Genomic DNA, 14,088 nt, shown 5'->3' with positions numbered 1-14,088 from the left:
AGGTGTTGTGCATCATTTTCAACGCTCCCAGATACGTGCCCAATAGTTTTATAGTGCGAGACATCCAAATTGAATCAGTTAAAGAAGTGATTGTACAATTCAGTGACAAATACAGCTACAGAGTGTCAATACATCCAAACGAATTAGCCAAACGGCAATTTCAAAAGAATTAAACCGTCTGAAGTAACAAATAGACTTATGTAGTTATAAGTAATTTCTATTAACCCTACAAATTCATAAAATATATTGTAAAAGTATATAGGATAGCACACTGGTACTATCTCTACCCAGGTCATTGACTCAGGGAAAATTGTCGAATAAATTGAGTTAAAAAAATATTTATCCAGTAATGAGAAGAAATTCCCACATTCACGAACTAACAGTGAGATTATGATGTACAAAGCTGAAGCTCAGTTGTTTCGTCAGTGTCTTGAGTTTTTCAATATGGAATGGCATGATAACGAAGATGCCCCATCCTTCTTATCTCGTGTCAAAAATCAACACCGTGAGTTTGCTGTCGGCTTGAAAACGCGTAAAATAGAAACCGTCGATGATTTTCTTGAGCTGTTGTACGCCTAAGTCTGTAGAAGATCTTTCGTCTGCTTTGATTTTGCATGAATGTAACGTTGCACCACCTGCAAGTGTTACAAACAATAGCGGACAGCAGAAAAATAAAACTAACCATTCGAAATGCATTTACTGTAGTTCGAAAGACCATTGGATTTCTCAATATTCCAAGTGGAATGTTGATGGGAAGCCGAAATATCTAGTAAGAGCAGGAGGAACTACAACAGTGACCTTTATCGGGAGTGAAAGCAAGGGCTGATAACGGAGCTACATGCCACATTACATCAAATTTAAACTGGTTCACTGATTATAAGCTTTTTCAGCAACAAATGCTACTGTCAAAGCTGTGGAAAAGGAATTAATTAAAGCTCTTGGCAATGGGACAATTGAAGTGTCCGATTATGACAGTGGAAAGTTGAGAATATTCACGCCCAATGACGTATGGTATGTGCCTCGTTTCACACTGTATAACGGGCAGAAGTCTGCGCTAGTGTGACAGTGTAAGCGTTTTAGTGAGGGCTGAGAGGGCACTGAAGATGACCAGCGCCCAGGTCGCCCTGTGACTGTTCCAGCTCCGGGAACAGTGACCAGCTGCAGTGAAAGCTCTTGCATCAACGGGTCTGCTAAGATTTTCTTGAAAGGTTAGAAGATCTGCTTTGAAAAGGACCCGATTTGAATCGATGGAAGCGGTAAAGCAAAAAACGGCTACTTTCGTAGACCAAAAAAGCTATACTTTCTCAAAGAAAAACCGTCCAGAAAATAGTTACTTTCCGGACGGTTTTCCGAAAAATGAATTATTTTATGGGAATAAATAAAAAAAAATCACTCAAATATCATATTAATATATTTTATACAGAGTATATACACTAACAAAAAAAGTCGATTTGTTTTTCACAATTTTTAAGATCATCGAAAGCAATTTGTGAACAAGGCACTCAGACAGTGATTCCAATCACTAAATTATTCATGAGAAATCACATCAAACGTATCATGACTGAAAGTATTTAGATTACTAACACTAGGACCACAATTATTTACTCTAAAATCGAGATCATTGAAGAGCATATTATCACTATTCACTTTACTATCATAAACGTTAATAAAATGATTGTATTCGTTGTATTGAGCAAGATCAATGTATTCGTCTTGATAATTTGGTTTACTCGAATACGATTTAGTTGGGTACGGATCATACGCCGCTTGATAGTGTTTTTCCTCTAAGCTGAAGGGTTTCGATTGCACTAGATCTACACTAGTAGGTTTATAAGTTTCTATGCTAGTTTGAGGGTAATAATGATTTTTAAAATCTTCTACTACTTTCGTTTCTAAGTACAATTGCTGGTCTAATTGAGCCACGTTATTATTAAGTATCATTTGACTATCGGGACTCTGACTAAGATTAAACCTACTATTACTACTATTATTGCTGTCATCATTTAACATGTTGTTTAGAGAAGGATGCCAATATTCCTCGGATTTAAATTCTTTGTGGATTGTTCCGCTTCCTAGATCTAGTAACGTAGGCGGGCTTCTAGCTGCATCGCTCTGGCTCATTTGAGTTACGTAGTCTGGTTTAATGGGCTGATCCATTTGGAAAATGTCTTCAGGTTGGAAGAGGTCCGTTGAAATATTCGTGAAATCGTATTGGTGGGTAGTTATTGATGATTCAGGGATTGTTTGGTAATGTTGCATGGACGGTTCTTGATTCCAGTAAGTTTCCGATACATGAGGTTGTTGATAGGTATTGGTTGAAGGTGAAAAGTTCATATTGTTAAGCACTGGTTGTTGGTAACTGCAGATGCATTCGAAAGGTGGACAAGAACAGTAACCTAGAAATAAAACCAAATGTTAGGAATTTAATATTTGAACCATGTTCTTTCTATAAATACAGTTACAAATTAATTTGGGCTTAAGGTGAGAGTAGGGGCTCCTATATTTTGAACTAATGTATAACAAACTGAAATTAGTCAGCTAAATTATGTACTTTCAATTGCCATTGTCAACGCCATAGGGATGAGAACAACTGTTTGTAATAAGTTGGAGAGACAGCTAGATACTACATATATTTTTATTGTTGAGGGAGGACCTCGAAACTATTAGTCAAATTTCAATACAAGATTTCGCTTAGAGAAACATCGAATATTAATCAAAGAAGACTGTTTGGTACAGGCAGAAGTGTTCTATGATGCTCCTTCGCATTATTACGACTAATGAAAGTTGATTTTTTCAGTTATATCCCGATATAAACCGCCAGTGTCTACTTTGAGTTTCTCTAAATTATCCAGTACCAATAAAAACTCGCATGACCAAGTCTAAAGTGAAAACGATGCTCATCTGCTTCTTTGACAACCGTGGATTGTTATATAACGATTCATTCCACCTGTATAGACCGTGGATCAACTATTTTATCGTAAAGTACTTGATAGGCTTCGAATAAAGGACAACAGAGTGCGTCTAGATCTCAAATAATAGATTATGTCCGTTAATTATGACGCAGTTTTTAGTTTCTAGAAGGATTCCTGTGTTGTTACAGCCACCCTATTAGCCGGATCTATCGTCCTGCACTTTCTTCCTTCTCCCATAAAGTGGAAACGTTGTTTTTTTGAATCGGTTAAGAACATCTAAAGAATTGTAACGATGTAGGAAGCTCTAGTCGAAGATTTACAATTGTTATAGTACTTGTTGGACAGAAATTGTTTTGAAGATGATCAAGTTGTCACCGCATAATTTTCTAAGAAATAATTAATTATCAGTCCTCATAGCTCATCATTGATAGAATTGTACGTCAAAAATAAGTACCCAAGTGCTATATTTTAACAAATAAATCTCGAAAAAAATAATCGATAATGAATAATAAAAGTGTTGTCAACTACACCTCCTGATAATGTCATAAAAACACTAGTGATTATGTACAAAATTAACAAAATTTCAAAGTTTCATCTTCATCTAAATATTCAAAAATAAATAAATAAATAAATGTTAACCACAACCCTGTAGGTATGATATTTCCGAAGGTGAGCTGAGGTACGTTTATTAGGAAAGATCCTCTATAATTTTATATGGAGTTTTGTCGCGAGAATTAAGATACCTTAGGATGGAATTTAACTGGGACTGACTAAGAAAACAAAATTTCCATATATTCTAGTATAAATCTAAATAATTTTTTTTTTCGAGTCAATATAAGCATACTAATGATTAATCTTCGATCGAATTACTTTTTATGGCTTCAATGGGCTCATGGCACAATGCTCGAAGCGGATTATTGACTTTTTTAAATATAAAGCCATCGCAAAATCTAGCGAATCAGTCACACTCATCTTGGAATGTGGAAAGAAATAAACTTTCTGCTCACAAGTCAGATCGTTTACGACGAGTTGTTTGATGTAGATACCTAAAAACGGCCAAGTAGTACTCTTTATTGACCGTTTGCCGCTGTGAAAATAATTGATAAATGATAAATCAAACCACAGTAATCGAAGAAAACTTATTTAAAATTTAGAACCATAAGAGGTGTTAAAACCTCTAGTATCTCTCTATGCCGACACGACGATTTTGGGGCATCATCTCCTCAATTTTTTTATGGTGGAAGAGTGACCAGCATGAGGCAAGTTTTCGCCAACTTCACGACTATCATTGAATGCTTTGAGCCACTCATATACGACATTTCTTGTACCACAGTCGCAAGATTGAAATTAAAACGATTTAGTGAACCTACAAGTCATTCTAATGTCAAATTATTTATGTATTGTACGTACGTATACAAATTGTAAATCAATAGGATTGAAAAAATGAAGGGTTGTTTGAAAAGCCCAAGTAAGCTCTTATGACTCGTCTCGTATAACTAAAAAAAAGAAGAAGAAGGTTAAGATTTCAGTACTTGACACTGCTTTGAATGTTTTCTTAGCAGTTTGGAACTAAATTTCAAATTCAAACCAACGATTTTGGGGCACCATCTCCTCAATTTTTTTATGGTGGAAGAGTGACCAGCATGAGGCAAGTTTTCGACAACTTCACGACTATCATTGAATGCTTTGAGCCACTCATATACGACATTTCTTGTACCACAGTCGCAAGATTGAAATTAAAACGATTTAGTGAACCTACAAGTCATTCTAATGTCAAATTATTTATGTATTGTACGTACGTATACAAATTGTAAATCAATAGGATTGAAAAAATGAAGGGTTGTTTGTAAAGCCCAAGTAAGCTCTTATGACTCGTCTCGTATAACTAAAAAAAAGAAGAAGAAGGTTAAGATTTCAGTACTTGACACTGCTTTAAATGTTTTCTTAGCAGTTTGGAACTATATTTCAAATTCAAACCAACGATTTTGGGGCACCATCTCCTCAATTTTTTTATGGTGGAAGAGTGACCAGCATGAGGCAAGTTTTCGACAACTTCACGACTATCATTGAATGCTTTGAGCCACTCATATACGACATTTCTTGTACCACAGTCGCAAGATTGAAATTAAAACGATTTTGTTAACCTTCAAGTCATTCTAATATCAAATTATTTACGTATTGTACGTACGTATACAAATTGTAAATCAATAGGATTGAAAAAATGAAGAGTTGTTTGTAAAGCCCAAGTAAGCTCTTATGACTCGTCTCGTATAACTAAAAAAAAGAAGAAGAAGGTTAAGATTTCAGTACTTGACACTGCTTTGAATGTTTTCTTAGCAGTTTGGAACTATATTTCAAATTCAAACCAACGATTTTGGGGCACCATCTCCTCAATTTTTTTATGGTGGAAGAGTGACCAGCATGAGGCAAGTTTTCGACAACTTCACGACTATCATTGAATGCTTTGAGCCACTCATATACGACATTTCTTGTACCACAGTCGCAAGATTGAAATTAAAACGATTTAGTGAACCTACAAGTCATTCTAATGTCAAATTATTTATGTATTGTACGTACGTATACAAATTGTAAATCAATAGGATTGAAAAAATGAAGAGTTGTTTGTAAAGCCCAAGTAAGCTCTTATGACTCGTCTCGTATAACTAAAAAAAAGAAGAAGAAGGTTAAGATTTCAGTACTGGACACTGCTTTAAATGTTTTCTTAGCAGTTTGGAACTATATTTCAAATTCAAACCAACGATTTTGGGGCACCATCTCCTCAATTTTTTTATGGTGGAAGAGTGACCAGCATGAGGCAAGTTTTCGCCAACTTCACGACTATCATTGAATGCTTTGAGCCACTCATATACGACATTTCTTGTACCACAGTCGCAAGATTGAAATTAAAACGATTTAGTGAACCTACAAGTCATTCTAATGTCAAATTATTTATGTATTGTACGTACGTATACAAATTGTAAATCAATAGGATTGAAAAAATGAAGGGTTGTTTGTAAAGCCCAAGTAAGCTCTTATGACTCGTCTCGTATAACTAAAAAAAAGAAGAAGAAGGTTAAGATTTCAGTACTTGACACTGCTTTAAATGTTTTCTTAGCAGTTTGGAACTATATTTCAAATTCAAACCAACGATTTTGGGGCACCATCTCCTTAATTTTTTTATGGTGGAAGAGTGACCAGCATGAGGCAAGTTTTCGACAACTTCACGACTATCATTGAATGCTTTGAGCCACTCATATACAACATTTCTTGTTTCTCAGTCAAAAGATTAAAATTAAAACGATTTTGTTAACCTTCAAGTCATTCTAATATCAAATTATTTACGTATTGTACGTACGTATACAAATTGTAAATCAATAGGATTGAAAAAATGAAGGGTTGTTTGTAAAGCCCAAGTAAGCTCTTATGACTCGTCTCGTATAACTAAAAAAAAGAAGAAGAAGGTTAAGATTTCAGTACTTGACACTGCTTTAAATGTTTTCTTAGCAGTTTGGAACTATATTTCAAATTCAAACCAACGATTTTGGGGCACCATCTCCTTAATTTTTTTATGGTGGAAGAGTGACCAGCATGAGGCAAGTTTTCGACAACTTCACGACTATCATTGAATGCTTTGAGCCACTCATATACAACATTTCTTGTTTCTCAGTCAAAAGATTAAAATTAAAACGATTTTGTTAACCTTCAAGTCATTCTAATATCAAATTATTTACGTATTGTATGTAGTATACAGATTGTAAATCAATGGGATTTAAAAAAAAATAAAGGGTTTCTGCAATGCCCAAGTAAGCTCTATGACTCGTCTCGTATAACTTAAAAAAAGAAGAAGATTAATATTTCAGTACTTGACACTGCACTGCTTTGAATGCTTTCTTAGTAGCTTGGAACTAATTTTCGAATTCAAACTTTTACGGGCATTTAGAAGGAATAGTTTTTTTATCTAATTATAACAATCATAATCGACTCACCTTTTTCTGATTCTGTGAAGATCAAAGAAGAATTTAAAGTTCTTGATACTTGGTTTGTTATTTCTCGACATTGTCTTTTTGGTTCTCGCAATGACATCAACTGCAATTAGTAATAAAATAATAATAAAAATTGGTATACATGTAATTATTGTATTATATTGAAAATAAAATGGATCCGAAAACCATTTATTTAAAATAATATATTTCAGTACCTAGGTATCAGCATTTTGGATATGTGTTATAGCTCTGATATAAAATTGCAGGAGCTATTTTTATGAAATTGTCTTCTCAAATATCCATTTATATTCGAAGAATGTGTGGTCAATGTATGATATAAAAATATGTATATAAATAAATATGAAAAGTTACATTGATTGATAAACTATTTTGGTATCTTAATTGTAATCAAATCTTAAATTCATATGATTCAAAATACAACAAAAATTAAACATAAATATTGAGTTTGATGAATTTTGTAGATTTTATTTGTTTTTCGAATTGAAATGGATCCAATTTAAGGTTAGGTTGGGTTAAGTCTAAATGAATGACATTGAGCAATCTAACGAATCGTTTTCCCTTAAGTTTTTGTGGTTTGTGAATTAGAACATATTATTTCCAGTTATATACCGAAAGTAGGATTTTGACTTAAGCTCTTTGTATCTAATGAAAAGTGTTTAGTTTCACCTAAAGCTTAAGTTTGTCCTAGTAACTTTCAGTTACCTGTAGGTTATCACTTTTCCACTTACTCATGTTTGATAAACTTGAGAACGCAACAATGGAAATTATTATCAAAAAACTAGCGTGATTTAAGCACAAAATTAGTAAGAGTGTCCTAAATATTGCGAAATGCTGGAAATCTTATTTGCGGACTAATTAAAAAAATTACAAAAATACTAGATTTCAGCTGTACTAGTTTCATTGAAATAGATGTATCTATGGAGCTCTTTTAATACCACGAAACAATAAAACAATTCAAAACAACTCTCACTACCCAAAAAAACAAAAAAAGCTAACACAGGTACATACAAGAAAAACAATTGCTTACCACGTCAGTTTGACGTAGATCAGCTGTTTTCTTATATTGCCTAATTGAATTTTCATAGGCTGGATTATGACTGACATTGAATTTTTATATTATTTAAAGTTGCTATGAATGAGGTTAAAGTTTCAAATATTAGGTTAGGCTTAGTCGTTACAGTCGTTTTAAAACAGAAGAGACCTAAAATCAAGGACATTTAGAAACATAAAAATAAAATTAATTCGATTTACGTAGAGTTAATGTGATCTGAAAACCTTTAAGCAGCTAAATTCAAACGTGACTGTACGAGTATAAGCTTGACTTCGAAAACTTCGAAAACCATTGATATCATCAAAAAAGTTTCCCAAACTATCGAGTAATAAGTCTTTGAAATTAATAATCTTTTTCACTCATTGGATAGTAACTCAAAAACATACTTCAGTAGTAACTATTTACATAATATTTGAGTAAATAACTCATCCAAGCGCTGGACGCCACGTTTGCTTACTTTGGACCAAAAATGCAATCTAATTAACAGTCAAAACGGCGGATTGCAGAGGGCGAATCTACCCCAAAGAGGCAAAGACGATTTAATCTGCCAAAAAAGTGTTGGAATTTAAAGAAAAAGAAAATGATTTTTCTTCAGGACAACTCAACTTTAACTATGGCTAAAATTTACGAATTGCACTTAGTTCACCACACACCGTATTCACCTAATCTAACCCCCAGCGACTTTTTTCTATTTTTTAACCTTCGCTACGTCACTTTAACAGGAGAGAGAACTATTATTTGGAAGGGATAAAGAGGACCTCGCTGGACTATGTGTATCGACTTAAAAGGACACTATATTGAAAATGATTATGGAAAAACCTGTCTTGTTTCTTTGTTAGGTTGGAAATTTTTTAGAAAACCCTCGTATATTAAGTATATGAAAAATATATATATTTAAAATAAATTTTTCAAGTTTATAACATTCACTACGCTAGGATACTAAAATATTACATTTGTCAAAATAAATTAATTTTATTTTGACTGCGAAAACAATTCAAATTTTCTCGGGTTGTTCTTATCAAATTTGAATTTAGTTTCTAGTAAGGAGTAATCAAAATATTTTTTTAAATTTAATGTGCAAGAGCGGAGTGCTTGTACAACCAACATTGAAGGTACTCATCCGACTAATAACTGCATATTTATTATTTGATATTTTAGTTTTGATATGAGATTAAATATCTCATACTAGGACCAGAATTATTATGTTTAATAATGCAGAAAAATCAATAAATAATAATAAAAACTATTCGTTGGAAATGCTTTTTAACGCGTACTCGAAAAGGCACATCCAGAATTTAACCTTTAGTTTTTAGTTGTCAATGTTGTATACCCGGAGGTAGTTTACATTAATAATGATCGGTTAGGATAAGTAAACTTTCTTCTTTACTCTATAATTAAATTTGTGTGGTCGATTTATCATCACCTCCGCGTGCGGACTGTTTTATTTTCGAAATATCGACGAGAAAAGACGGACAATCATTCATCTCAAACAAACTACTTATTAGCGTTAGATGATAATCCGATTATTTATCATAAAATGTTTGATTGTATATTGTAAAAATTTATTGGTTAGAGGGGAAACCAGGTTTAGATATGTACAAGTTTATATTCGTAATCTTGACTATTTATAAATGTAAATAAGAAATCTGTTGTTGTGTGGTCTAGTGAATGAGGTCTTGTCGATACTATAATATAATAACTATAGCAGAGACTATAAACTTGACCCACGAGAGTTTACAATTATTTTCCGTAGTGAGAATTCTCAAAACTAAACGAAAAATGTCTGGAGTAAATAGACGAGATAAAAATAACATTAGAAGTATAAATTAGAGTTCTTATTCTTCTTCTTCTAATACGATCCATTAATGGATATTTGCGATAACATTTCCATTATTTCTTCATTACTTGCGGCTATCGACGACTGTATATCATGTAGGCCTGTCCATTGTCCTATATTCAACAGCCAAAACATTTCCCTTCTTGCGGTTTTTGGTCTTGCCCTCATTTTACATTTGCTGGAATTATCTGCCCTAAATATGCCGTTTTCTTCTTAATATATTCACAGACTTTTTGTTGTTTGTTAACACGTTTTAGTTACTTATAATCTTTTCCTCTTACGCGTGTTAAAATTAAGCAAAATAAACCCTGGCCCGCTGAAGGTTTACGTATTTCATCACAGTTTCTTCTTTGTGCTCGTATTTTTAGCAGAGCTCCTGGAATTGATTTCGATTCTGCTCGATTGCACATTAAATCACCTTACCACTTTTATTAACGTTTTATTTCAAAATGGCACTTTTCCCAATTACCTTAAGACGGCTATAATTATACCTCTGCATAAAGGAGGAGATAAAAATCAAGCGTCGAATTATCGCCCAATTGCACTCCTTCCCACGTTATCTAAGATCATAGAAAGATTGATCAAAAAGGGGCTTTTATCAATTATTAATGGTATTTTTGTACTTATTAGTCAATTTCATAGAAAACAAAGATACTCACTTTATTTCCTAAAGCTGCTTCCTTTGCTAAAAGCACAGCCAGTCCTCTTACTCTTCTACCAGTTCCTAATGTTCTCCTCGCTTCGGATGTACTTTTAGCTTCTGGTCTCGGATGATCATGTACTCCTTTGGCTTGAAAGAATATAGCGTGTTCAGTATGCCTCCAGAAATGCGTAACTGGATACCCGCAGTGTCCTCTACACGCTAAAATTTCTAATCGTCCCGTACATTGCCTATTTGGACAAGGTTTACCTGAAACGAAATAGGTATATTGAAAAATTAATTTTGCTTATTACTATAATTATTCCACGGAAAATGATATGAAAATAATATAAAAATCTTAGTTAAATCGAAAAATACAGTACAAAATAATTATTTTAAAACTAATTAAATCAAATTTAGTCATGTTTATTGCCATCTCGAACTCCAATTACATCAAGACACCACCGTGGCATACTTCCGATCATGTCCTCCAAGTTATTTTGGTCCAAATTTTTTCAATCAGTTATCACCACTCCTTGCAGTTGTTGAAAGTAAGATAGTATCAAATTATCCTTCCATAAATATTGTCTCATACATGATCAATAGTGATACAAAGTAATTGCCTATAAAAAAGGAATAAAGAGCGGCTCTATAATGTACCTATGAGCAATTAATGATTCTATATCTGACAGTAGCAATTCTGTATGAGCCCTTAAAGGTATTACATCCCACAGATACCTTTCACTATCTCTTCTATGAACAGGTATTCTCCATTCTAAAGAACAAAAACAAAATCTGGTCTAGTCCGTGTAAAGTGTATTGCCCCAATTTTTGAGCATTCCAGTTTGCATGTTCACGATCGAATCTTAACTTAGCGTACGGTGTTCCTTGTCAGCTGTTCTGGCTTCAATTGCAGCATTTCTTAAGACATTTTTGACTGTTTGTAAAGTTACTAATACATTTAGAGCTTCATCTAACTCCTCTTGTTGAAACTGTCTTGCCATTATATGTGTTTGCTGTAAAGCTTGCAGTATCAAAAATCTATTATCTGCAGGTGTAGTTGCCGACGGCTGAACTTACACTGGTCTTCTATCATATCGTCTGGTCTCTCGATATCTCGGAACGACTCGAGAAACAGTTGACTGATTAATTTTCAGTATATTGATAACGTAACGCCATAGTCAAAATTTCTGATAAAACACAAATTGTACACTTCAAATCAGTACCGAAAAAAACTGTTAAAAAGCTAAATTTAACATTTCTGTTAAATTTTCTTCTTAATATTAAACTTATCGATATTCCATTTGCCTTTTTTTTTGGATTTTTGTTAGTTTCTTGTAGTGTGAAAATAATTGACTTCAATTGAAACTTATTTTATAAGCAATGTTGCCATATTGTGGGGTGATACTATACTTTTTTGGCGAAGTTTATATTGTGTAAAATTCTATAATCTACAGTTTTGATTTGTTTTTTCTCCAACCTTCTTTGTTTTTCTAAAATATAGAGAACACTTTTATTAATTCTTCGCACCCCTACTGGTTGGATGATTCGAAAAATTTCTTAACAGATCTACTCCCCATACTTCAAAGTAACTTATATTAAAAATTCAGAAGCTTATCCGGAATGTCCGTTTGAGGATCAATTTTATACAACTATTATAGTACTAGCATGATAATAATACTACACTCTTTGTAAACGGATTATCTTGAACGAATATCAAGAAATAAAAGTGTAACAAACAATTTTATAATTAAAAAATAACACGTAACTCAAAAGTGTGAAAAAATTAACCGCTACGGTACTTTTTTCACGCTTTTTGACCGATTCACAAATTACATTCTTTATGAATGCAAATAAATGAAAAAAAAAACGGGAATATTATAACAGACGTAGAAAAATTATTGTTCACACGGAGAAGACGAGTTGTGAAATTTTTACAGGAACAAAAGCCTAGAGAAGCTAATGGCTCTAACTCTTTTATGCAAAGAGTCAGAGCTAATGAACAAGATTTCATACAACGATATAATTAATTATTTCGTGTATTCAAATACTAGCCAAAACGTATTGTAATGTTTTCATAATTTAACTTAAACTATTATCATAAAACTCAGTTCTCGAATTATAAAATTGGAATTTTCTTTATAAGAAATGTAATTAAAATAATTGCGATCTAAGGTATCGAATTTCAGAGGAGAGTTGAGGCGACTAAAGATGAATAGCCTACAGGTGGCAAATCAGTAAATCCGCCACCGATGATATAATTATAATTACCTTGTTGTTTTTTCCTGGCTTTGTCACAAATCGCCGGTCTCAAATGTACTTTATCCCCGGTGGATAAAGTGCACCTCAAGGAACATACGAGTACTCCCAAACAACTTTTCTTCAATATATGTACATTGTGATTGTTGGTATTCCGCATAGCCCATCCAGATGAATGTCGTTTGGCTTCTTCGCTATCTGCTCGGTATACTAACCGACAGTGGCCGTCTGCCCATTCTGAAAATTGATCGTAGTCGTCAATTCTAGGTATGGAACTATCGTTGATATCCCAATCGTTAGAGTTAGAGTAGGCCCGGCACGTCATGCCAGGGGAAGTCGGAGTGTGACTGTAACAAAAAAACATGGAGGTCAAAAACTTAGAATTAGAATCTAACGTAGTGATTCCCAAAGAGAAACAGGTGTATCTCCAGGAGTCCCCGGGAAAGTCTACAACAGGAATATTGGGAATATGGTGTAAATGTATCAATTAAAACTAGTACTAAGTATTTTGAAAGTGGTTTACGAGGAAAAACAGTTTGGGAACTTCTGATCTAACGTTTGTGCTGTACATTTTGAGTGGAAATCTGAGTTGGAATGCTTTTCTTGCTTCAATACAAGGTATAAGGAAGTGATTGCCTGGTATGAACTCGCCTACTGACGTAGACCATGAAGCCGGTGCTGTTCTACTGTATACCTTTTTTTGCTACCGTTTTTATATAGAATATTTCTAAGAAGACGGAATTTTAGAGATCTTAAGAATTGCGGAAGATCTTGATTGTGATTTTAGTATATAAAGCGGATGCTTAGTAGTCCGAATTTGATGACACCGCGAATACATTGGGACAACAATACAAAAGTGAACTGAACAGTGCATAATAAATTAGACGTTAAGTGTGTAGATAAATGTTAGTGAATAGATAAATGTGTAAAAGTTAGGAATAGTTAGTGTATAAATAAATTACGTAAGTAAGATACATTGTGTTTGAATTCGTCATACCGCTTTGTGTGTAATAGTATAATAATAATAATAATAATAATAAATAATAACAAAACTTCAATTCCATTTATTTAAGAGATATTAGATTTATACAACAAGTTAACCAAGGAACTAGTATATTCTGTTTACCAATGATGACGTTTTGTACTCAATTTCCATGGAAAAAATCAGAAAATTGGTTCGAATCTAATTATTTGAAATAAAATAGGCAGAAAACGAGAGAAAAGACGATGATTACGTGTATCTAGTATAACACAAATCAGTCTATTTAGGAAGTACTCGATTTCTCTGCTGTCTTCTGTGGAGCATTTAATACAATTTATTCAACTTTCTCCGGTAGTTTTTTGCCCATTTAGATGGAATTTTCTCATTCCATAATAGTATTCTA

General features: G+C 33.3%; 1 protein-coding gene across 1 annotated transcript; it reads right to left on the bottom strand.

Annotated features, from left to right (window-relative positions):
• Window positions 1-1,464: 1,464 nt before the first annotated feature.
• LOC130901283 (transcription factor glial cells missing-like) lies at window positions 1,465-13,043 on the bottom strand. The gene is made up of 4 exons (XM_057812506.1): window positions 12,716-13,043; window positions 10,464-10,714; window positions 6,899-6,998; window positions 1,465-2,396 (listed from the first exon to the last, which is right to left on the bottom strand). The coding sequence occupies exons 1-4, from the start codon at window positions 13,026-13,028 to the stop codon at window positions 1,528-1,530; spliced, it is 1,533 nt and encodes a 510-aa protein (XP_057668489.1). The 5' UTR covers window positions 13,029-13,043; the 3' UTR covers window positions 1,465-1,527.
• Between the last annotated feature and the right edge of the window lie 1,045 nt (window positions 13,044-14,088).

The sequence above is a fragment of the Diorhabda carinulata genome, chromosome X (genome assembly GCF_026250575.1).
Source record: "Diorhabda carinulata isolate Delta chromosome X, icDioCari1.1, whole genome shotgun sequence".
Taxonomy (NCBI): Eukaryota; Metazoa; Arthropoda; class Insecta; order Coleoptera; family Chrysomelidae; genus Diorhabda; species Diorhabda carinulata.
This window is presented reverse-complemented; position numbering and strand designations above follow the sequence as displayed.